Source organism: Alosa pseudoharengus, unplaced genomic scaffold (assembly GCF_046254945.1).
Source record: "Alosa pseudoharengus isolate Yale_2024_CS ecotype anadromous, Long Island Sound unplaced genomic scaffold, YU_APseudo_1.1 YU_APseudo_1.1_scf_13, whole genome shotgun sequence".
Taxonomy (NCBI): domain Eukaryota; kingdom Metazoa; phylum Chordata; class Actinopteri; order Clupeiformes; family Clupeidae; genus Alosa; species Alosa pseudoharengus.
This window is the reverse complement of record NW_027468598.1, coordinates 1,078,543-1,103,274: the sequence shown is the minus strand read 5'-3', so window position 1 is coordinate 1,103,274 and position 24,732 is coordinate 1,078,543. Positions and strand designations below refer to the sequence as shown.

General features: G+C 40.9%; 1 protein-coding gene across 3 annotated transcripts in view; it reads left to right on the top strand.

The window, feature by feature from the left end:
* LOC143121445 (uncharacterized) overlaps nucleotides 1–21,447 on the top strand; it is a 63,481-nt gene extending 42,034 nt beyond the window's left edge. For 2 of the 3 annotated variants that reach the window (XM_076281803.1, XM_076281802.1), the window contains exons 2-4: nucleotides 2,311–2,542; nucleotides 2,651–2,760; nucleotides 19,718–21,447. In XM_076281803.1, the coding sequence (XP_076137918.1) occupies nucleotides 2,311–2,542; nucleotides 2,651–2,760; nucleotides 19,718–21,076 (1,701 nt within the window). In that variant the 3' untranslated portion in view covers nucleotides 21,077–21,447. The remainder of the gene's footprint in view (nucleotides 1–2,310; nucleotides 2,543–2,650; nucleotides 2,761–19,717) is intronic. The other variant, XM_076281804.1, reaches the window with a different exon arrangement.
* The last annotated feature ends 3,285 nt before the right edge of the window (nucleotides 21,448–24,732 follow it).

Genomic DNA, 24,732 nt, shown 5'->3' with positions numbered 1-24,732 from the left:
ACACAGTGTAAAACTTAAATCCCAAATTTGGAGACATCCATGTTGAAATTTACTGTAAATTCAAAACGGGATTAGTCTGGAACGGCTAACTGTACAGGGGACTGATTTACACCTTTCTGTTCGGTAAGGTCTGCTGTTTATTCTGATATATGGTTTGTCATATGTTAAATGAAGGGTTCTGAAGTATTCCACCGAGATGAATGGGTAGGGAGATGGACGCAAAACCTTCAGTAGAATTTATGATTGAATGATATTATTTACTTTTCTCGCGAACCGTTCACCACAGCAATTAGCGGCTAACATCGTTTAAAAGCTGAGAGAGAAAAAGCTCTTTCATGTGATACTTGTGATGTCTGTGTGATGAGTAGGCTACTTCGCGAGTAGTTCAACTTAGAAGAATGGGTTAATTTGGACGCACTTTCTTGCGCTGTCACTTTCTCCACTGCGTAATTTGGCCATAGGCTAAATATATATCGCTATTAGTAGGACGCAAAGCAGAATATTTAAAGAAGGGGGCACCAAGGCCACCGTGGCCTGTAAACCTCTGATTTTCAAAGGGGCGTCACGGCCAACTCAAGGGGCTACGACGGCCATGGCCAATTCCAAACCACAGACATAATGTTGAAACAGAGCGAGCAAGTTTGTTACTTCAGCCATCCACGCTTGTTTGTATGCTTCAAGACGCAGCTTGATGAGGTCATCATCTGTGCGCCGGTAAACGCTTCAGGAGTGCATAGGCACTATTTGGGTGTAACGCAAGCATTATTTTATCGGTTTTAAGGCAAAAAAAATCCGATAACGATATTAACAGATATTACATTTTTATGCTAATATCGGGCCGATAATATCGGTGGGCCGATATTATCGGACATCTCTAGTTACCGGTATGAAAGACAATACAATACACAACTCAAATTAATCATATATAATAAAATAACCCCCAAGCGCTTGCCGTTGGAGCAACCTCGAGTCAGGGGGGAGGGGGAGGGGATACACCGCTTTACAGTAATTTGAAAGTGATTACAGTACCAGTTTTGGCCACAATCTTACATACAAGGAAGTTTATTGTCACATACTGTACATATTATTCCTATAAATATCTACTTATAGTGTGTTCTCTCTGCCATTGGTTTATTCACTGCAAGTACATCCGTGGTTGACAGGCTGGCTGTTCTAGTGCTCTTCGTACATACAGCTTCAAAGCTTAAACCACGGTGACATCTATTGGTCATAATGTGACACTACAGATACTTTTTGCTTGGTGTCGTGAAAAAATATATATATCAGTGTTATATTGATAAGAATATGGTTAAGGGAGTGTAAGAGGTCTCTAAGATTATTTTGTTAGGAGCTAGGAGACCAAGAGGAAAATCAAACTAGGGAAGTGAAGCGCCTATTTCCTTTCATGATGGGATATTTGGGCCAAACAATAAAGTAGTTTACTGTTTTGTGTCAGCATTCAAAATCTTATAAGATGGCATCATGTAAAAGAAGACAAATATATTTTATTTGACACCACAGCTCTGGTATGCATAAAAGTCAACACTAGAACTAGCTGGACAGGGAATTTCAGAATGGTTCAGCTTTTTTTTTATGAACTGTGCCACCCCTACTAAGTGACCCCAAACTTTTGTGTAGTGTATATATGAAGTATTTCCTATGTTTTTATGATGTGGGCCCATAGGGCAATAAGGTTGTTAATATATGAAATTTCCCAAGGGATATCACCATCCTAAATCTTAAAGAGCTACCCCAACGACAAAACCTGGTTCAAACCAAGGCTCCTGGACTAACATAGGTTGAAGTTGAAGAATTGTTGAAGTTGAAGTTACATTATAGAAGTAGGCCTACTTGCTTTTTAAGTAGCTATTCTAATGTACAAGATTTTCCCGTTTAACCCTTCAGCGGGGGAGTTTTTAAAAAAAAAAAAACTACTGTTGTTGCAAGAGTTTTTTTTTTTTTTTCGCAATGAACTTCGATAATTTGTTTGTTGCGTGTGTCTCCTAAAAAAGTGCTGCAATTTTACATCTCAGGTCATGTACTGTACTGTGTAGTGTGTACTGTGTTTTTGTTCAGTGGTTAAATGCTGTCTGTTTCTCATTAATTGTCTCCTGCTATAACATTTGGATTTTGTGCCATTCATTTCATATAAAGTTCATATTATCGCTTATCTTTCCTCACAGAAATGCAGTCTAGTTTTCGTGCTAAATTTGTAATTTTGGAATATTTGTGAATATACTGTATGGTCATATTGGTTTATTTGGATTGTTTCGTTGCATTCATCCAGATCTCCCATCTTTGTCTTTTCAGACTCAGCTGACTTCTATCTTGGAAGTGCTGGCAAAGGAAGCAGTGGACAAAATTTGTAGACTTGTAAGTGAAGGCCTGTGTTGCAGTCCGGTGGAGAGTGAGACCTTGAAGGAAAATGTTGAAAAAATGGGTCAAAGGCTTTGGATTGAATTCATAAAAAGTAACAGGCATGAAGCATATCAACAGAGTTCAGAGAGCTGCAGACAAATTCACTCCACTGGCCAACAAAGAAGTAAGACACATTTATAAAGTGTATGGACATGAACATTTTGTGCTGCTGTCAATAATGGATATATTCATCAGATAATGTGTTTATCCAAATTCTGTATTGTCATCACAGAAGAGGATGCCTTTGATTTACATGATTCAGATGTAGGAGGATGTTCTGCCATGGAAGAACCAGGTGCTGGAAAAAGTGCAGAAGAAAAAGATTGGATCAGGCATGAAGAGGTTAGTTGTCTGTAGGGCTGGGTATCGTTCAAAGATTTTCGATACGGTGCAAGTTTCGATACCTCTTATGATGGTCTGTGCAGTGGACCCAGCAAACAATTTTCAGTTCGGGGAACATTCCGTGGACACCCTCTGAAGGATGTGGTAACATTCACTGCTAACGTTCCCTCACGATCATTCAGGAAAGTTTCAAACTTTCGCCAACTTAATAAAAGCTTAACTCGTGTCATACTGTTCGCCAACAGCAACATCTATTTTATATCCACAAACGAGTTACTAGGAGTGCTGCTTGGGTGTTGAGATGTGTATTCCTCTGGTGCTCTTCAGCTTGGAGATCCAAAGTGTTTCCAACATAAACAGTAATTCTGAGGCACTCAAAAGGAATATAAATTAAAAAGCCTTTATTTTAAATTTGGCTATCCATTAAAAACATGCCAACATGTTTCGGCCTCTGTGGCCTTCTTCAGGGCAAATTCAAAATGGCAGTCCGTAGGCTGCATGCTCTATGTCTGCATGTGGTCACATGACCTAGAAGCACAGGTGTTCATCTGCACAGGTGTTACCTGGCAGAGTGCAATTACAAGTTACTTTAGTAAAGACAAAAATCACATTTACAATATTCTACCAATTTCCACATCAAGATACAGTTTAAAATATCAATATAAATGAACACGTATAGTAACAGGTTACATTATATAAAACAAGTTACACATACGGGTTACATTGTGAAAATATTTAATTTAATTTCATGTTACAGATACAGGTTACATTGTGGAAAAGATTTCATTTCATATTACAGATACAGGTTACTTTGTGAGAAAGATTTCATTTCATGATCTAATAAATATGTGCAGTTTCAGATGTTAAGTGATTTTGCACTTTCAACATTTCACTACTGTCCACATTGTCCACATCAAGATACACTTTACAATTTCAATATAGATACACATAACATAGCAAAACATTGACATGTGTATAGCCAGTTACAAAAAAAAAAAAACTAAGTTTAGACCAGGGTATTGGTTAGCTTTTAAAGTATAAATCCAAAAAGATTCTCTTTGCAAAAGTTTTTTTAGTCTATCCCCCCCTCTTGGTGATATTTTAACATGTTCTATCCCAAAGATTTTTAGAGTATCACTGCTTCCATGGTTCGCCTCTTTGTAATGTAGAGCCATAGGGTACTGTTGGTTGCTTGTTCTTATAGCATATTTGTGCTCTGCTAATCTCTCTTTTAGCTTACGCTTGGTTCTTCCAATATAAAAACAGCCACAGGGACATTCAAGTCTATAGACAACAAATGAGGTATTACAGTTAATAAATGAGTGTATACTGTATTCACGATTTGCTATCACATCTGTAAAAATACTGGTTCTGATCATATTGTTACAGTGATTACAGCTTCCACACTTATAGTTACCTCTTTTTTTGCCTAGCCAGGTGTTGTTCTCTATAGAAGACATATAGCTTTTCACGAGACTTTAAAGGCGATAGTGGGTACCTCCGGCAGTGCATCTCTCAAGAAAGTATCACTTTTTATTATGTCCCAATTCTTCTTGATTATTTGCTTTATTTTATTGGCTTGACTACTATACTGTGTAACAAAATAGACTTGGTTTGGCTCTTGTTGTCGCCTCTGTTTCTGAACCAACAGCTGTTCTCTGCTAATTTCTTTAACTCTACTGTAGGCTGTATCTAAGGTCTTGTGTTTATACCCTCTTTTCTTAAACCTTTGAATCATATCCTGAGCATTTCTATCAAAAACGTATTCAGAGTCACATATGCGTTTAATCCTTTGAAATTGGCCAAAAGGGATATTCTCTATTAACCAAGGTGGGTGGTAGCTTTCTGCTCTCAGTATGGTATTACGATCAGTGGGTTTTCTAAACATGGACGTGTGCAATTCTCCTGTGTCATCTTTTGATATCTCCAGATCTAGAAAATGGATCTTTGTTAATGAGAACTCTAGACTCAGCTTCAAATTAGGATTAGTGTTGTTAAGATATGCATGAAACTGTAACAGCTCTTGCTGTGACCCAGACCATACAAGGAGAACATCGTCAATATACCTACCCCACCACACAATCTTATTGACAAATTCATTTAGATTTGAATAGACAAATGTTTCCTCCCAAAGACCCATAAACAAATTGGAATAATTTGGTGCAAAGCAAGCTCCCATTGCTGTACCTTTTATCTGTTTAAAGACTTTATTTTGGAATAGGAAAACATTGTTAGTTAGAGTCCATTCTGTTAATTAGTGGGTTTGATCCAGCAAGACCACTATTGTTCTTCTTAAGTTTACTTATTAGTGGGTTTGATCCAGCAAGACCACTATTGTTCTTCTTAAGTTTTCTTATTATTATTATTAGTGGGTTTGATCCAGCAAGACCACAGCATGGCTGAAATTTGGCGCATGGCACAATTTGATGGGGGGTGGGAGGAGGGGGTAGGTTCATGTAGGTGGGCCCTATGACCCCAAAGTATGCCTTGACTGGGCCTCAGGTCAAAGAAGTTTGAGAAAGGCTGATGTAGACGACAAAGCAGCAAGGAGGCGTCGTGTGATCATTTAAACAAGTTTTATGACAAGGTCGATGAGGGTGGGAAAAATCGTACATTTCTGTGCAAACTTTGCCCGCACTTCAGTCACATTGTCTTTTAAGAAAATGCAGTCCATTTTTCGGTTTCAGCAGTCAACAACCTCAGAACTGACCCTTCAGGCCTCTCAGGAGGCCTGGCCTTCCAACCTAGTGACCACCATAGCAACCAGCATGATTGCCCTAGCAACCAGCATAGCAACCACTATATTTATGCGTTTTAGCTTATTGGATGTTGCGTTAATGCAGATAACTTTTGATCCGTGTGCCCGATTTTCATAAATGAGGTACCGTTGGAATCCTTGGATGAGGCCCAGTTCCATGCCCCTGATCAAACCCACTCTTGCAGTTCCTCGGAACCGCAATTCTAGTTTATTTATTATTCCTGTTCACCCACTTTTTGGCCGAACTACTGCTCCTAGACCGTTTGAGCTATCGACGCGGTTCTAGCTCCAAAAATTCAGGCCCGAACCGGTGTAACTTGCTTGTTAATTTCGTGTTGCTGGCCCTTGTCGTTTTCGCGGTATTCCCGTTTTTCTGCGTTTTTTGGCCCCATTGAAATGAATGGCGGAATGTTCAGAATTCAAATTTCGATTGTGACATCACAGCTCTAATTGTTTAAGCTTGCACCTGGAAGAGTTCTAAGCCACCTGGCAATGTCTAATGGGCTGGGCTGGGCTGTCTGTGTATAATGAAGGTGTGTGCATGTAACTTTTGACCCGTATGCCCGATTTTCATAAATGAGGTACCGTTGGAATCCTTGGATGAGGCCGGGTTCCATGCCCCTGATCAAACCCACTCTTGCAGTTCCTCGGAACCGCAATTCTAGTTATTAGTGGGTTTGATCCAGCAAGCCCACTATTGTTCTTCTTAAGTTTTCTTATTATTATTATTAGTGGGTTTGATCCAGCAAGACCACTATTGTTCTTCTTAAGTTTTCTTTATTTCTTTATTTATTATTCCCGTTCACCCACTTTTTGGCCGAACTACTGCTCCTAGACCGTTTGAGCTATCGACGCGGTTCGAACTCCAAAAATTCAGGCCCGAACCGGTGTAACTTGCTTGTTGATTTCGTGTCGCTGGCACTTGTCGTTTTCGCGGTATTCCCGTTTTTCGGCGTTTTTGGGCCCCATTGAAATGAATGGCGGAATGTTCAAGGATTCTAATTCGATTGTGACATCACAGCTCTAATTGCTTAAGCTTGCACCTGGAAGAGTTCTAAGCCACCTGGCAATGTCTAATGGGCTGGGCTGGGCTGTCTGTGTATAATGAAGGTGTGTGCATGTAACTTTTGACCCGTATGCCCGATTTTCATAAATGAGGTACCGTTGGAATCCTTGGATGAGGCCGGGTTCCATGCCCCTGATCAAACCCACTCTTGCAGTTCCTCGGAACCGCAATTCTAGTTATTAGTGGGTTTGATCCAGCAAGCCCACTATTGTTCTTCTTAAGTTTTCTTATTATTATTATTAGTGGGTTTGATCCAGCAAGACCACTATTGTTCTTCTTAAGTTTTCTTTATTTCTTTATTTATTATTCCCGTTCACCCACTTTTTGGCCGAACTACTGCTCCTAGACCGTTTGAGCTATCGACGCGGTTCGAACTCCAAAAATTCAGGCCCGAACCGGTGTAACTTGCTTGTTGATTTCGTGTCGCTGGCACTTGTCGTTTTCGCGGTATTCCCGTTTTTCGGCGTTTTTGGGCCCCATTGAAATGAATGGCGGAATGTTCAAGGATTCTAATTCGATTGTGACATCACAGCTCTAATTGCTTAAGCTTGCACCTGGAAGAGTTCTAAGCCACCTGGCAGAGCTCTAATGGGCTGGGCTGGGCTGTCTGTGTATATGAAGGTGTGTGCATGTAACTTTTGACCCGTATGTCCGATTTTCATAAATGAGGTACCGTTGGAATCCTTGGATGAGGCCGAGTTCCATGCCCCTGATCAAACCCACTCTTGCAGTTCCTCGGAACCGCAATTCTAGTTTTAAGATAAACTCTGCTGGGGGCATCTGTTCTGGTGGTCTCTTCTCCAAGTAATGTGACAATGCCTTTAATCCTTCTTTGTGATCAATGTTCGTATATAGTGACTCAACATCCATTGTCACTAGAAAGGCAGTACCAATGTTTTTTATTTCTTCTTGGATAAAGGAGGGCAAGTCTATTACAAATTGCTTAATATGAAAATCAACAAACTTGGATGCCGGTTCAGTAACTGACCCATTGTCACTTATGATTGGCCTTCCTGGTGGGTTTCTCCAAGTTCTTGTGAATTTTAGGAAGCATGTAAAAAGAAGCAATTCTGGGGTATTTACACTGTAAAAAATCATGTTCTTTTTTAGAAATCCAGTCTTCGCTTTTTGCATGTTTGAGCATCTCTTCTAGTTCACTCTTAATTTGTTCTATTGGATTAGATGGTAGTGGCTGATAGTACTCACAGTTATCCAGTTGACGCATGGCCTCAGTGATGTACTGGTCTCTGCCCCACACTACCACTGCTCCTCCTTTATCTGCTCTTTTGATGATGATTTCGTTGTTAGTTGACAGACATTTTAATGCTTCTTTTTCATCCTTTGAGAGGTTGTAATTCAGTTGAGTTTTTTTATCGGATGCAAAGAGTTTATTCACTTCATATGTAACTTTTGTAGAAAAAGTGTTCAGAGTCGAAAAAAATCCACAGGAGGAAGGCTTTCACTTGCAGAATGGTCATCATCACTACTTGGCAGTTGAAATGATACAGTTCTTTTCCTTTGTATCTGTGCATTTAGATTTCGTCCTTGCCTCCACGTGTAGACTTTCTCTCCCTTATAGTCTGATTGGTCTCTCTTGAACTTTGCTAGTTTCTCTTGTTTGATGTGTCGCTGTAGTTTGTCTAGTCCTTCTTTAATCTCTTTTTCAAAAGGGAGTTCCTGATCCTTATATTTTGTAGAAATCTCTTTTTTAATTAAAGTTATTTCTTTCTCTGTTGCATATTTCTGCTTTTTTGCTTCTTCAATCAGCAATAGCATAAGGTCTAAAGAACACTTATTCAAAATAGCTTCCCATTTGTTTTTAAACTCTGTGTCCCCAAAGCCAAACGATGGAAACTTCTTAATCCTCAATCCTCTTGGGATAATTTTCTCTCTCCAGTAGTCTGATAATGTAGTCATATGCATCTGTAATTTCAAATCTTTTTCTGAAAGTTTCTTTAGATCTAGAAATATTTTCTTTGCATCTGCAGTCTCTGTATCTATCTGGTCAAACAATGTCTCTGAAACAATGATATTCTCACCCTCTTCTTTGGAGTAGGAAAAAGATCCAGTTGCCATTTTTTCAGGGTGAAACATAAAACAGGTCCCAACGTTCACTGAACGGAGCTACTCCTGTTTAGGACGATCCCTCAAAGTCCTTCTACTTAGATCCACAAACGAGTTACTAGGAGTGCTGCTTGGGTGTTGAGATGTGTATTCCTCTGGTGCTCTTCAGCTTGGAGATCCAAAGTGTTTCCAACATAAACATATGTTTTCAAATAGCAGGGAATTCAAGCCAAACCGTTGCAACTCTGCCATCAATCATTATGTTAAGCCCGCCTAACGACTCTATACACGATTTGATTGGCCTGATAGAAGTTTAATTTTTTGAGCTCACAAGCCAATGGAGAGTTGCTAGACTAGCCCTGGCAGCAAATGTAATTTGCTGCCGCTAGGGTGCGTCTAGATTTCTAGGCTATACATTTAGAGGATGTCCTCGGAACGTCTTCTAAAGGTTTATTTTGTGTGACCTTCAGCAAACCTTTAGGGAACATTCCCCGAACTTCATGTTTGACTATAATGAGACAGAAAGTGTTAATGTAATCACTATTTGAGTAGGCATTCTTTCCATTGCATAAATTGCTGATTTAGAAAATAGATTTTAATTGCAACCATGATGATCCTGGGTTGGAAGCAAAGTGAGTAAAATCACCAAAGGAGAAAAAAATTGTGGGGGCAGTCGTGGCCTACTGGTTAGGGCTTTGGGCTTGGAACCGAAGGGTTGCCGGTTCGATCCCCGGCCAGTAAGAATGGCTGAAGTGCCTTTGAGCAAGGCACCTAACCCCTTACTGCTCCCCGAGTGCCGCTGTAGCAAGGCACTGCTCTGGGTTAGTGTGTGCTGCACCTCACTGTGTGTTCACTGTGTGCTGTGTGTTCACTAATTCACGGATGGGATAAATGCAGAGACCAAATTCCTTATATACACAAGTATACTTGGCCTAGAAACCTGATTTTCATTTTACATTTATAAAGTAGCCTAGTGACTGTTTTGTAAACTAGTTTACTTTGTTCCTTTCTTTGTGCTTTGAAATTGTGTTCCTGAACATTTCTAGCATGTGAAATAAGAGTTAGCTTTGATTCAATACTGGAGACAAGCCTGCTTAAATGTGCATGTCAAAGTCAAAGTCTGCTTTATTGTCAATTTCTTCACATGCCAAGACATACAAAGAGATCGAAATTACGTTTCTCACTATCCCACGGTGGAGACAAGACATATTCTACCCATTTAAGTCCACAGACAAACATAACATTCAAGTAAACAATAAAAAAGTAAATAAGAAAGCACATACAATGAAGAAATAAGAGCAGCAAAATTGGGTTGAAATTGTGCAATTGTGCATAGACAGTCAATATAATAGTGCAAAGTCAGGCCAATAAATGGCTGAGGTATTTCTGTTTGACCTAAGTAAGCAAGTGGCATAGTGGTGCAAGTTATGTAAGAGCAGCAGAAGTGTGTTGTGTTTTCAGGACAACAGGACAACAACAACAAGTGTGTGCAAGTGTACAAGTGGAGTAGTGCAAGGCAGCCATTGTGGGTCCAAAGTCCAGGATGTTATGTAGCTGAAGGTGGAGGGGGGAGAGAGGGGAGAGAGTTCAGCATCCTAACAGCCTGGTGTATGAAGCTGTTGGTGAGTCTGGTGGTGCGGGAGCGCAGGCTTCTGTACCTCTTCCCAGAGGGCAGTAGATCAAACAAATTGTGAGCGGGGTGACTTGCATCACTCACAATTGTGGTCGCCTTGCGGGTGAGGTGGGTGGTGTAAATGTCTTTCAGGGAGGGGAGTGAAGCACCAATGATCCTTCCAGCTGTGTTCACTATGCGCTGCAGGGCTTTCCTGTTGTATTCAGTGCAGCTTCCGCCCCACACAGCGATACAGCTGGAGAGGATGCTCTCAATGGTGCCTCGGTAGAATGTGGTCATGATGGCTGGTGGAGCACTTGCTCGCCTGAGTTTCCGCAGGAAGTAGAGGCGGCGCTGAGATTTCTTCGCCAGTAATGCAGTGTTGGTGGTCCAGGAGATCTTCACTGATGTGCACCCCCAAGAATTTGGTGCTGCTCACTCTCTCCACCACAGCACCGTCGATGGTCAGTGGCAGGTGTTGGGTGTGACCTCTCCGGAAGTCAACAACAATCTCCTTGGTCTTGCTGACGTTCAGCAGGAGGTTGTTGTCCCTGCACCACGTGTCAGAAGGTCGACCTCCAACCTGTATTGAGTCTCGTCGCCCTTGGGGATGAGACCCACCAGAGTTGTGTCGTCAGCAAATTTCACTATGTGATTGTTGCTGTAGGTTGCCGTGCAGTCATGCATCAGCAGGGTGAATAGCAGCGGACTGAGCACACAGCCTTGGGGGGTCCCCGTGCTCAGTGTGATGCTGCTTGAGATATTGTTGCCAATACTTGAGGCCTCTGACAGAGGAAGTCCAGTAGCCAGTTGCAGAGGTAGGTACTGAGTCCCAGTTTGTCGAGTTTGCAGATGAGTTGTTGTGGTATTATGGTGTTGAATGCAGAACTGAAGTCTATAAACAGCAATCTCACATATGAGTCTCTTTTTTCCAGGTGGGTGAGGGCTGGGTGGAGGGCAGAGCAGATTGCATCCTCTGTGGACCGTTTGGCTCGGTATGCAAACTGGAAGGGGTCCAGGGTGGGGGGGAGAATGGATTTGATGTGTGACATGACAAGCCGCTCAAAGCACTTCATCATGATGGGTGTCAGTGCCACGGGGCGGTAGTCATTGAAGCAGGATGGAGCAGTTTTCTTCGGCACAGGTATGATGGTGGCAGCTTTGAAACATGATGGGACGATGGCTTGCTTCAGGGAAGTGTTAAAGATGTCTGTGAAGACATCCTTAAGCTCCTCAGCGCAGTCCTTCAGCGCATGACCTGGGATGTTGTCTGGGCCTGTTGCCCTACGGGTGTTGATGGCAGCAAGTGTCCTCTTCACGCTGTCGGCAGAGAGGCACAGGGGCTGCTCGTGTGGAGGGGGAGGGGTCTTCTGTGGGCAAGTGCTGTTTTGTGCTTCAAAGCGAGCAAAGAAGCGGTTCAGATTGTTGAGCAGAGGGATGTTGCTCTCACAGCTCTGTGGCGCGGGCTTGTAGTCTGTGAGGGCCTGAATGCCCTGCCATAGGCTTTGTGCGTTCCTGCTGTCTTTGAAGTGGGTGGTTATCTTGTAAGTGTAATCCTTTTTTGCTTCCTTGATGCCACGGGACAGGTTGGCTCTCGCTGTTCTCTTGCCAGCTTCATCCCCAGCTCTGTAGGCTTTGTCTCTGGCCCTCAGCAGCCTGAGGACATCCCCTGTCAGCCATGGCTTCCAGTTAGCCCGAGTGATGATGTCTTTTGTGTGGGTCACATCATCGATGCACTTGGTGATGTAAGAGGTTACAGTGTGGGTATACTCCTCAATGTCTGTCTGGTTGTTGTAAGTGACTGCCTGCTTAAACATTTCCCAGTCTGGTGTGTCAAAGCAGTCTTGAAGAGCATCGGTGGCTCCCTCAGGCCACACTTTTACCTGCTTACGAACCGGTTTGTTTGCTTTTACTCTTTGTCTGTATGCGGGCATTAGCATAACAGTGATATGGTCAGAAAGTCCAATGTGGGGGAGGGGGGTGGCTTTGTATGCTCCTTTGTGTGTAGTGTATACCAGGTCCAGGATGTTGTCTCCTCTTGTTGGAAAATCAACATGCTGGTGTAGCTTTGGAAGAACAGTTTTGAGATCTGCATGGTTAAAATCTCCAGCGAAAATGGTGAAACCGTCTGGGTGTGCCGTCTGTTGTTCACTGACAGGCTGGTACAGTTCACTAAGAGCCGCGTTCCTATCGCTGTTAATGTTGGTAGGCGGGATGTATACTGCGACTAGAAGAATCGCAGTAATTTCCCTTGGCAGGTAAAAAGGACGGCACTTTATGATCATAAACTCCGCCAGTGGTGAGCAGTGTTTGCATACTACTACAGTGTCCCGGCACCATTCGTCACGGATGTAAACACAGATTCCTCCTCCTCGTGATTTTCCTCCCTTTACAATGACCCTGTCTGCTCGATAGCATGCTAGCTGCTCCAGTTGTACAGCAGAGTCCGGAATGTTGTCATTTAACCAAGTCTCAGTGAAGACGAGCACACAGCAGTTACTCACTGTCCGGTTCGTTGATCTCAGCAGTCGTATGTAATCCATTTTGTTGTCCAGTGATCGTACATTTGCCAGGAGAATGGATGGTATGGCTGGGCGAGTTGGGCTGGCCGCTAGCCTGGCCCGGATGCCTCCGCGCTTGCCCCTCTTCTGCTTCCTCGCACACCGCTTCCGATGCTTACTTTCCGGGGGAGGAGTAGCAGGCGAGTCCGGTGTTGCAGGCCGGAGTAGTCCGAGTTCCTTTAGCGTCTCTGTTGCAAAGTCCAGACCACTGCAAAACTTGCTTTTGCAGATATCGAGTAGAAACTGCCTGCTGTACTTGTAGTACGACGTAGTAAGACGAGACGAACACGTAAAACTTTCGGACAAACACTTTTTAAACGAACAAAACAGCATTCGGTTGGGACCGAGAGAGGTCGCTGCGTGTGCATGCGCCGCCATCTTTAATATTAATATCAAGTGCTAATGTTATTTCTTTTAGAGATAACCAAAGTCTCTAGCCTACATTTTCTACCGCAGTGGTTCTCAAAAAAATATACATATATTTAAAAAGTAGAATCCATGCAAAAATACTTTAAAAACAATTATTTAATAAATATTTCAGGAAAATATAAGTTCATAAAATGAATTTTATATTTCAGTAGGCTATTCAATATCATTATCCTAAAAACCCAGAGTTCCAAGGTTTAATAAATTAGACACTGATGGCACAGTGCTCTGTTTAAAGTCTTTTTTTCTCAACTTAAGAATGCTTTGCGCTGGTTAGGGGGTACTTGGCTGAAAAAATATTTCACAGGGGGTACATCACTGAAAAAAGGTTGAGAACCACTGTTCTACCGCAAAAAAATCATACACTCTGTTCGTGCTGATACACTAAGAAATGGTTAAAACATTAATATTTATCATGCATCAAGTTAGTTGTGTCGCGATATACCGGTTTTGTGATGATTAAAACATGAGAATATGAATATCGTGGAAATAATGCACCCACTGTATTATCGTGTAGAACAACAATGGCATTTTTAAATGAACGTGCTTGTTAGGCTGCTCTCTCGTGATGTCTTTCTCCTCCTCACTTGCTCCCTTCAAAGTCACACACTCAAACATGTCATAGCAACGACAAACTTTTGGTTTTGTAGGCTAACTTGAAAAGATGCCGGACCTGATGGAGAATGCAGTGGATTGAATAACCTTTATCACTTTATCAGTGCGCAGCCATGGGGCAGAAGACGCTTGGTGGCCGTCCACAAAGTTATAAACTTAACCTAATAGTCAGCTGCTGTAAGCTACAATCAGAATTTTTTTGTATACCCCTGTTGTCTCAATGATAATAACATCTCATTTCAGACTATATTTCGGAGTTTGCCGTTCATCAGCATTGTATTTTGTCATTTATAGTCTAGGCCTATTTTAAGTGATTGATTTATTTTATAATGATTGCTATTGATATCACGATAATATCGTTATTGTGATATATTTTGTCATGATAATCGTATTCTGAAATGTTGATCTCGTGACACCCCTACATCAAGTGCTTGACTTAAACCCTGTTTATTAATAATATCTATTTTTGAATGTTTGTTAAGTCCACCTTTATGCTGATGACCCTTTTTTTGTAATGTATTCCTCACTCAATTGCAGATTTTTAATGACAAGTTGAACTTTCACTTTGTTCTTTAAGATTCCATTTTGTTCTTATTTATGCTTCTCAATGCTAAGTTCAATGCTGTTTACTGGTGCTAGGAACATTGACGATAAGAGTATGCATTTGACCACCATTGAGTCTCTGAGTATAAATGTAGTGGCATCTGGCTGGAACTGATTTTTTACGAAATAAAATACATCCTCCATTAATCATATCATAGCCTATGTGTCTTTATTGGATAATTTTATATCCAAGCTATATACACTAATGATGGCCTTACACCATACAACTTTCCAGCGATTTCAGTCGGCAACTAAATTCCCAAAGTCGGAATGAAATCATGGGAGTTTTACTGCAGTTGCGGCGAGCTTACATTGTTTTAATGTAAGGTGCCTATCTTAGTGGTTTTAAGTCAGTCTGTATAGTCTTAGAGAGAGTCAGTTTTATTTGTATAGTGCATTTAACATGCATAGAGTGCAACCCAAAGCACTCCACACACAAGACATTGACACATAAGACAAAAGATGCCGGACGGAGCGGCGTAGTCGGATTTGGCATAGCCTCGTTGTTCAAAGCGATCTGATAGCTGGGCCGCTTTTTTGCTAAACTCTGAAGAGGAACTGCAATTTCATCGCACTCGCATGAATTGGCCGATAGGAATATTGCAGATTATAGCCTACTGTATGAGTAGGATGATGCCTATCAGATTGGAGCAGTGTATTCCTACTTAAAGATTTAGGCTACAATAGATAGTGGATTGCAGACTGTAATTTTCATCTTTAGATGGAGAGATCTAAGAAATTGATCGAATGAAGGTCAAATTCCATTGTGAAAGAAAGGTAGTCGGTGGTGGAATTGGCATAGGCTATGCCAAAAAGGCATTGAGTTCCTCAACTGTAATTCTGATTGGAATTATGTATGTATTTTTCTTCCCTTAAGCCCATAACTAAACGGGCATATGAGGGGGCAAATGCGCTACCCATCGCAGTTCCTTGAAGTTGGAGATAGAAATTTCCACTATATTTGAAAAAAATATTGGACAAAATAATCTCAACCAAGTTGGTTAAGAAGGCTGAGGACGGCAGGATGTCGGTGGGGCGTTTTCCTATTCAGGTTGAAACGGACAAAAAGCATTCACATGCGGTACACAAGTGTTAAATAATTTCCCACTTCAGTGCTGCCTCCCAAAATGGACTACGTCTTTGAAACAGGTCTGTTTTTTGATTGGCTTAGCTTCCTGTATGCTGTAATTTTTGGCACACTTTGCTCTTAGCTCTATAATCTTTGCTTGGCTGTCGATTTGAGGATGTCGGGCAAGAAAAGAAAGACATCAGACATCAGATGCTATAAGAAACAAAGTGTAAGTCATAATAAGATGTGCTTGTTGAAGCATAGAAATTCCAGAAATTTTGTTTTTTGGTACAAATTTAGTTGACAGTGCTATGTGTAGGCCTATAACCCAGGGATGGAAATTAGCACCTGCCACCAGCCAAATACGGGTGAATTTTTGCACTGCATGGTGGGTGAATTTTGTCAACTTACCAGCCACTGTGGCGGGTAAGATGGAGCTAGCATAGGCTACCCCAAACATACAATCGCATACGGTTGTTTTCATTGGCCCTGATGGTTAAAAATAAGAAAGTGTCTCATACGGATTATATAATGTGCAGTAACCTATATGGGTAAATCGTGCTGATAATAACTACCAGTGAGCCGCAGTTTCCCTGCAGCATGGTGCAGCGCTTCACTTTTTGACACAAAGTGCGTCCAAATTCACTTATTCTTCTCTGTTGAACTCCTCAAGACGTAGCCTACTCATCACGCAGATGTCACATGAAAGAGCCTTTTCTCAGCTTTTAAATGGTGTTATCTAGCTGCTATTTGCTGTGATAAACGGTTCGCGAGGAAAATAACTTTGAATTTTCAAGAGATTTAATCATTATTCTCTGCGCCCATCTCCACATCCATTCGTCTCGGTGGGATATCTCACAAACTCCTCACGCAACACATGACAAACCGTAAAACATATATCAGAATAAACAGCAGACCTTACCGAACACAAAGGTGTAATACATTCCCGTGTATGATTAGCCGTTTCAGAGTAATCCAGTTTTTAAATAAATTGTTGCAAACTTTAACATGGTCTCCAACATTGGTCTTTAAACATTTCTTAAAACTGAGCTGTGCGTACATTTCCTAGATATCTGTATCAGAATCATAGTTAAGAGTTTATCAATGTAACCTTAATTATTTATTTTCACAAAATGCTAAGCATGCATGCATTTCATTTTTTTTTTTAAACTGAGCTGTGCTTAAATTGGTCAATGCATTTCATAACAGACCAAATAGAAAATAAATGTTAAATATAGCCTAGATATCTGTAAATATTAAAATCAGATTATGTAAGCTACACCATAGCCTACAGTTAGATCAAGTTGGACAGCTCACTCACGCCAAATAATTGTCTTAAAGGAGCCACACTACTTTTTTGACACTGCCTTATGAATGCTGTTCTGTTGACCTTTAGTTTTGTTGCTACTGTGCATGGAGGACAGGCCAATTTTGACCTCTGTCCAACATTGGTGGTAGAAAAATTCAGCACATTTTAATTGTATCCCAATAATGCCGATAACCGGGGCCATTTAGGTTACTATAATCGTGATATAATCGTTTTGGGGAGGGGGGGGGGGAGGAGTGGGTAGTGTCCCCACCAAAGCTCAGACTAAACCTACGCATACATTGGGTCTGGAGAATTTTTTTTTAAGGTGAAAGTGTTTGGGGGGAAAAAGTTTAAAGCCAAGTTTCCCTTTAACTCATTGAGTGCCAAAAACTTAATATTACGTTTTTCCTTCCCATGCGTTGAGTGCCAAAAACGTAATATTACGTTTTTAGCTTTTTTTTAATTACGAAACTAGACACTCTAACACACCTTATATGTGATTTTGGGAACTCTGTAATGAATGGAAATGAAATATATGACGATCGAAACTTTTATCATAACTCGGTTGCCGCTTTGGGTCGAATCAGTGACACATGCACGTCAGCTCAAAACCAGGCCATTTTCGTGGGTCTATCACTAGGTGGCAGTCTCGCCAGGTCTCGCTAGGTCACTTCCCGGAAACTTTACAGGCAACACTTCATATTTCATGAAAGACATTATATCTTCATTTCTAGAAAAAAAACAGCGCTTTGATGTAAACTAGCCACTGTTTAGCTTGCGATTTCTCAGGAACAGAAGCGTGTAGAAATACACGGTTTGCACCCACTGAGAGCTTAACCCTTAGAACCCGATTGACGCAAAGTGCGTCAAAAAACACACCCTTTCTTCTCTGTTACATTGCTCCGGAACGGTTCATCGCAGCGATATGAAACCTTTATTGCACGACAGAGCAGAAGTGGGGCTTTCCAACGAGACTACACACTTGTCTGTACGTATGAAAATTAAAAAAAATCATGAAATTAAATCAAATTGCATCATATTTACAGTCTATACTTCTCTGCATTCACCTGCACACACATTACTCTAGTTTGAATTACTCGCGAACCCGTGATCGCATCGATATGGCAAGCATATCAGATGAAAGAGGGAGCACAGGGCTATCCATTGGTACCATGTTTATCGATCCTTCTGGCTTATAAAACCAGACGAAGTGACTGCAAAATAATAACGTCATGTACACAAACCAACGCTGCACACTCATTACTCTCATTTGAATTACTCGTGGACCCGTGATCGCATAGATATGCCACACATGTCAGATGAAAGAGGAGACTCAGAGCTATCATTTGATACCAAGTACATCCTTCTGGGTTATAAAACAGACGAAGTGACAGCAAAATAATAACTTCATATAGCTGGACTTACCCCACGTTTTTGTCTGTTCTTGTGGCAAAGCATGTTTATAATCCAATGCTATCATGTGTTTCTCTATGGCAAAGCATGTTCATATTCCGGTTTTGAGATCCTAGCAAATTCCTGCATGGCATCCAATTCAAGGCTCACATTGCATCCCAATTCAACAAATAAACACCTTTTTTGCCTTTACTTTGTTCATGGCAATGCAGTAAAGAGTTGAGAATTATTATGACTGCATACACACAGGCACGCAGGCTAACACGCAACCTCGGGTCGAGTCAGGTCAGATCAGTTCGTGTCACAGATATGGAGCGCAGAAAGGTCATTTTTCATCACTAAATAAAAAATGGCATTTATTTCCGTAAATCACACAGCAAATATTTCTGTAAATTGCTCAGCCCCAGAGTATCCCTCCAACATGGCAATTATATTGCCCGATTCAGGACAGTCTGCCCTACACACACATGAAATGCATGTAGAGCTGTGAGCTTGCTGTGGTGAGATACATGTCGAAATATAAGAATTTTTATAATACACTTTTTATATTTTAATTCTTTAAAAATAAAAATAAAATCAATGCTAGTATTAATACATGAAATGATGTTGAATGATCTGAAATGATCTGAATAGCCTAAACTCTCCTGAAAAAAACAATATATAATATATGTGTGTGGCACTTACAATGACCAGAATAAATCCTTATGAATAAAGGTAGTGAAAATGCCCTAAAAACAGCTTAGGGTTCTAAGGGTTAAAGTCTCACCTTTCAAACAAGCCATTGTATGTGTTCATAGCTATAACACAGAATATGCTGTGGCTGTACAAAAATCATCAACAATGGTCTAGATTGCTGGCACTCTAGGACAAAGATTCCGAAAACAGCTTGGCATTCAATGAGTTAAGGTGAAAATGTTTAAGGTGATTCCACGTGACTATACAACTCTATTTTGGTTATAGATGACACATGAAACAATCGCAGTCTTGTAAATATTGACCCTGCAAGATTCCTAGTCGTTGCAAAATCATAGTCTGTGACTATAACATCTGTGACTTGTGATGTGAGAGGGTCTGAGACTGTAATCTTTCAAAAATATTTTCCAAATCTTTTCAAAGTCTCATATGAGAAAAAAAGAGAAAAACAAATGATCGCTCCGACCAAGGCACTCCGTAAGATAAAAATGTCTTTAATACAAATTGGACATGTCCAAAATGCCATGTGTAGGCCATCTTTTCAAAGTCTTCTGGTGTAAGGGTACCATAATAATAAAACAGAGTTGCAACTAACTACAGCTTGGGTCTGGTTTCTTCAAATGTGGCACAGGATGGTATTTGCGATTATGAAAGAGTGAAATTTTAGTGGATGCATTGAAGATGAGTTGTATGCATTACAGTTTCAGACTAAATAAAACATTCACTAAAATGTACTGACCTCTACATTTTTCTTACATCTTTTACTAGGTAGAGCAACTGACTGAGGTTGTGATAAAGGAAGAAGGGTTTAAGGACAATCCAGAAGAGGCTGATACTGATAAAGCACATGAAAAACTGCTCTCCATCTTGTCACCAATCATATCCTCAGAGAGACCAAATGTAGTCACTGGTGAGCAAGCAAAGAAGACATCAAAGCAGCTGAAACCCTCAAAGAGCACAGGCACCACAATATCTTGTAAAGCAGGGAAACAGTGCTGCAAACACTGTGGGCAGAGTTTCACTAACTTGGTGTATCTTAGAGCACATGAAGCAGTGCATAAGATTGATCTGCCATTTTCATGCACGTGTTGTGGAAAAGGCTTCATGCAGAAGTGCAGTTTGAAAAAGCATCAGCTCATTCACACTGCAGACCAATTACAGTCTTGCAGTGTGTATAGCACAACATTTACAGAGAAATTATGTCTTAAAAAGCGTATGAAATCTCATTGTAATCAAAAAAGCTTATGCTGTAGTTTGTGCTCCAAATCCTTCAGCAGTTTGTACACCCTGAAGAAACACCAGGTGGTTCATACAGGAGAGAAGGCGTACTGCTGTGGCACCTGTGGCAAGGCCTTCAACAACGCTGGAAACCTGTCGCGTCACCTTCGCATACATACTGGCGAGAAGCCATTCTGCTGCCACACCTGTGGAAAGAGCTTCAATCAGTTGGACACTCTGAAGACCCATCAGCGTATACACACAGGAGAGAGACCACATAGCTGTAAGACATGTGGGAAAAAATTTGTCAAGAGGAGTGGGCTCAAAAGTCATATGCACATTCATTTGGGTAGTGAAGAGAGCTGTGTAGAGTCCTTAAAAGGGCATGTAAAAATGCATGCTGGGAGTATGCCCTGTGAATGCTCCATCTGTGGACAACAACTGAGTTCTGTTAGCGCTCTGTGGACACACCAGCAGCTTCATGACGGTGACAAACTGCACAACTGTGATGTCTGTGGAAAGAATTTTAAATCATCCCGCAAACTGAAAACCCACAAGAGGATCCACACAGGAGAGAAGCCTTTCAGCTGTGAGATATGTAGAAAGACATTCACTCAACAAAGCAGTCTGAAGACACACCAGAGTGTTCACACTGGGGAAAAACCTTTCAGCTGTGATGTGTGTGGGAAGAGCTTTGGTACTATGGGCAACCTTAACCGACACAAGCGCATTCATACAGGAGAGAAGCCATTCAGCTGCAGTATATGTGGGAAAAATTTTAATCAGGCAAACAGCCTAAAGGCTCACCTCCAGGTGCACACAATGGAGAAGCCATATATGTGTGATAAATGTGGAAAGAACTTTTCTTACCTGAGGAATCTTAAAGAACACAAATGTATCTATGAATGAGATATATATGTAATGTAGTCTCAGTACGTTGACCATTTTTATTTATTTATTTATGTGAAGTGGAAGTCTCCTATACTTTAAATGTGTATATTATACTAATGCATCAGTACTAAATATAAAGAAGGTTAAATTTCCGAAAGTTTTTTCTCCCTACTTACATTTGTTTGTTTGTTGTTTTGTTTCATTTTATGCAATGTTTTGTTTTAGTTTTGTATTTGTTTGTCTAGTTAAACTTATTCACCGTGTTATATGTGATACTGTTTGTCTTAGTCTTAATAATATTACCTGTGGTGGCCGATAAAGTTACGTGTCTGTAACGGTAATGTTAACGTTATTTGGATTGAAGAGCTAATAAAAGAGGTTGCTCATAAGTTCTGCGTTGATCGTGATCGACGAAGCACTGTTGCTCATCTGTCCATCATCATATAAAGCCCAATTTGATTGGTCCAAACAGCTCTGGTTTGGGTATAATTGCTCCAGAACAGAGAACTCCAGATTGAACTTCCCGACCTCACATGTTGTGGATGGGGCTAAGTTCGGCTGGCATCCAGGCTACCAATGAACTAGTAAAAGTAGTAAAAGTAAAAATTATTTTTATACTTATATATACAATATATAAGTAATATTTAAAATACAGTTTACACATACCAAAGTGCCGTACATATTGCAATTAAAAGACAATACATATATAACAATCATAAAAGGCAGGGAACGCCAGGGAGAAGAGGTGTGTTTTGAGCCTAGATTTAAAACTAGTGATGGGAGGGAGCATCTCTGATGGAAGGTGGCAGCTGATTCCATAGGTGTGGTGCAGCCACAGTAAAAGCTATCATGTGTGTGGAACATCCTGGAGACCCATGCTACAGGATCTAAGGGGCCTGGGAGCTCAGTGGTGGTGAATGAGATCTGCAATGTAGGATGGGGCCAGGCCATTTAGGGCTTTAAAAACCATCAATATAATCTTGTTGAATTCTTAATTAATTCTATGCTGGATGGGCAACCTGTGGAGAGAGGCTAGAACGGGGCTAATATGCTCCCACTTGATGGAGTCACAGGTAGAGTGAGTTACAGTAATCCAACCGTAAAAGTGTTTAGGCTATAAGATAAGGTTTATAAGATTTATTTTTTTTCTACCCTCAGTAAATGTCATGTTAGGCGAGTTTAAAGGTCTCATTCCCCAAGAAACCGTTTAATACTTGTTCCTTTTGAAATACTATAGCTCACTCCAAGTTGCATATGCATGCTGCATGTGAAAATGATCTTCTACCCCCATTGCCCGCATTAGCCAATGAAAGAAAATACACGGAAAAACAAGCAAATCAGAAAAAGCCCTTCTGTGTGACGCCGCAGTGAAAACAATAATTCATCAGCTAGTAGGAGCTAACAGCAAGTTGCTAACATGGCGGAACAAATTTGTGCCTGTGTTATTTGTGGCAATAACACATCAACATTGCATGTCTTGCCTTAGAAAGAAGAGTTGAGGAAGAAATGGTTGGAATTTATTGTTGGAACACCACCACCGAAGTATAGTGCAAAGTTAGTTCTGTGTTCCAATCATTTCGACCACACAGTGACTCACTGCCTACAATTAGAAAGTGGTTTTGCATAGATATTCTGAAAAACCTGGATCTGTACCGTCACGACGATCGACCAGCTCACAGGCTGTAATTACAAATAAACTTTTCCACCTAACGACTTTGTTACAGAATAGCATGTTCATATTCTTCACGTTAGCATGCATGAAAAGGGCACAAGCTAGGCTAGCCTATATGAAAGCTACACCAGGCACATAACTGAAGCGTTCCGTTCGCGACGTCGGAGCCCGTTTACTTATTAGACATTCTCTGGCGACGTGTAAAATCCTTCTTGTTTTTATGGCGGTTGGCAAACAACGTCTGGTTGCATTACTGCCACCTTCTGAAATGGAGTGTGGGTCTGAATAACATTTCCCTACACTTAAATTATCTTTATTAAACCAGTTCTTCTAAGAAAAGAAAAGAAAAACCCAAAACAAAAATCTCCAGAATTCCTTTGCAAAATATCTCTTACAATCAAAGGTATCTCTTCATCTTCTAGCTGACGGATTAACTGCTGTCTCATTATTATATCTAGTACATTCTTCAATAGCATGCTCTATGGTATCCTGTGTGTTACACACACTACACCTCCCATCAGCATGTTTTTTCATTAAAAATAATGCACTGTTTAACCCTGTGTGCCCAAATCTCCTTCTTAAAATGATGTTCTCCTCCTGTGTATTTCTGCAAGTACTTCTACTCACCCCCACTCGTTCTTGGATATTAGTTTCCTACCAGTCTGACCATTATCCCACAATACTTGCCACTTCTCCTTTATCTTTCCTTTAATGATTGATTTCACTTCAGCTTTACAATACTTAATGCTTAAATTTATAAACTCCATTTCTGTTGCCTTTTTTCATGTAAAATCCATTAGAAGAATGGTCTATTTTTTCAAACGTAGCCTACAGGCCACTCACACGCCAGGTGTAGCTACTGCCATTGATTAGGCCTATTGGAAGCTACTGTAATTGTTGCAGAAGACGCAACGCAAACGGAATGCTTCAGTTACGTGCCTGGTCTAGCTTAGCCCTACACTCATCTCATAAGAATCTGTATGACCACACTACCCAGAGATTTAGCTTGTTGAACGTATAATCTTCTAACCTAAGCGTTAAACCACAAATAATATTGGCAACAATATATTATGCTCAACTAAGTATGGGTATTGTTCTAGTCTAAACAGGGAAAACCAAATCCCCTATCACTAGAGCTCAGGTATTTACACTTCAGTCTAATTCAGCGTTTCTCAAACTGTGGGTCGCGAGTTTTTTCAAATTTTTTATCTGGGCCCAGGTAGCACCCGATGCGCAATGGACGCACTGTGTTATTCACAGGGAAGCGCTTGTGTCAAGGCAGCTTAGTTAGTCCCGACCTACATGAGATTTTGAACGTTGTTGTGAGAGTGGTGAATTTCATCAAAACCCGGCCCTTAAAAGCGCGTCTATTCTCCGCACATTGCGAAGAGATGGTAGCTGAACAAAAGGCTGTACTGTTTCACAGCGAGGCAAGGTGGCTTTCCCGAGGTAAAGTGCTGTCGCGCGTGTTTGAGCTCCGAGTCGCCTCTTCTTGGAAGAAGGGCGCATGTTTGAATCTGCAAGCACGTTCACTAATGAACATTCCTTGACGAAGCTGGCCTATCTTAGCGATATATTTGATATAGGCCTATCTTAGCGATACATTTGAGTTAAATGTCCAGTTACAAGGCAAAGACAAACACCTACCTCACCTAGCAAATAAGATTACTGCATTCACCAAAAAAACTTGAGTATGGGACAGGCGCCTCGATCGCGACAGTAGCCTATGCCTTTGAGATTTCTGAGCGAAATCGCTGAAACGTCTGATTGGGAGGCACTCTTGTGATCCCATGTATTAAACAGTAGGCCTACATCACATCCCTGCAAACTTTCAAAAATATTTCCCAACCAGCAGTGCTCAGTATGACTGGATTATAGATCCATTTAATGCAGCATGTTGGTATTTTATTGAATATATTGTACAATGCTGTAAAATGGCCTATGCTTCCTAATATGTTGCTGGAAAACAGAAATATGTGTGTTATGTATTTATTTATTATTA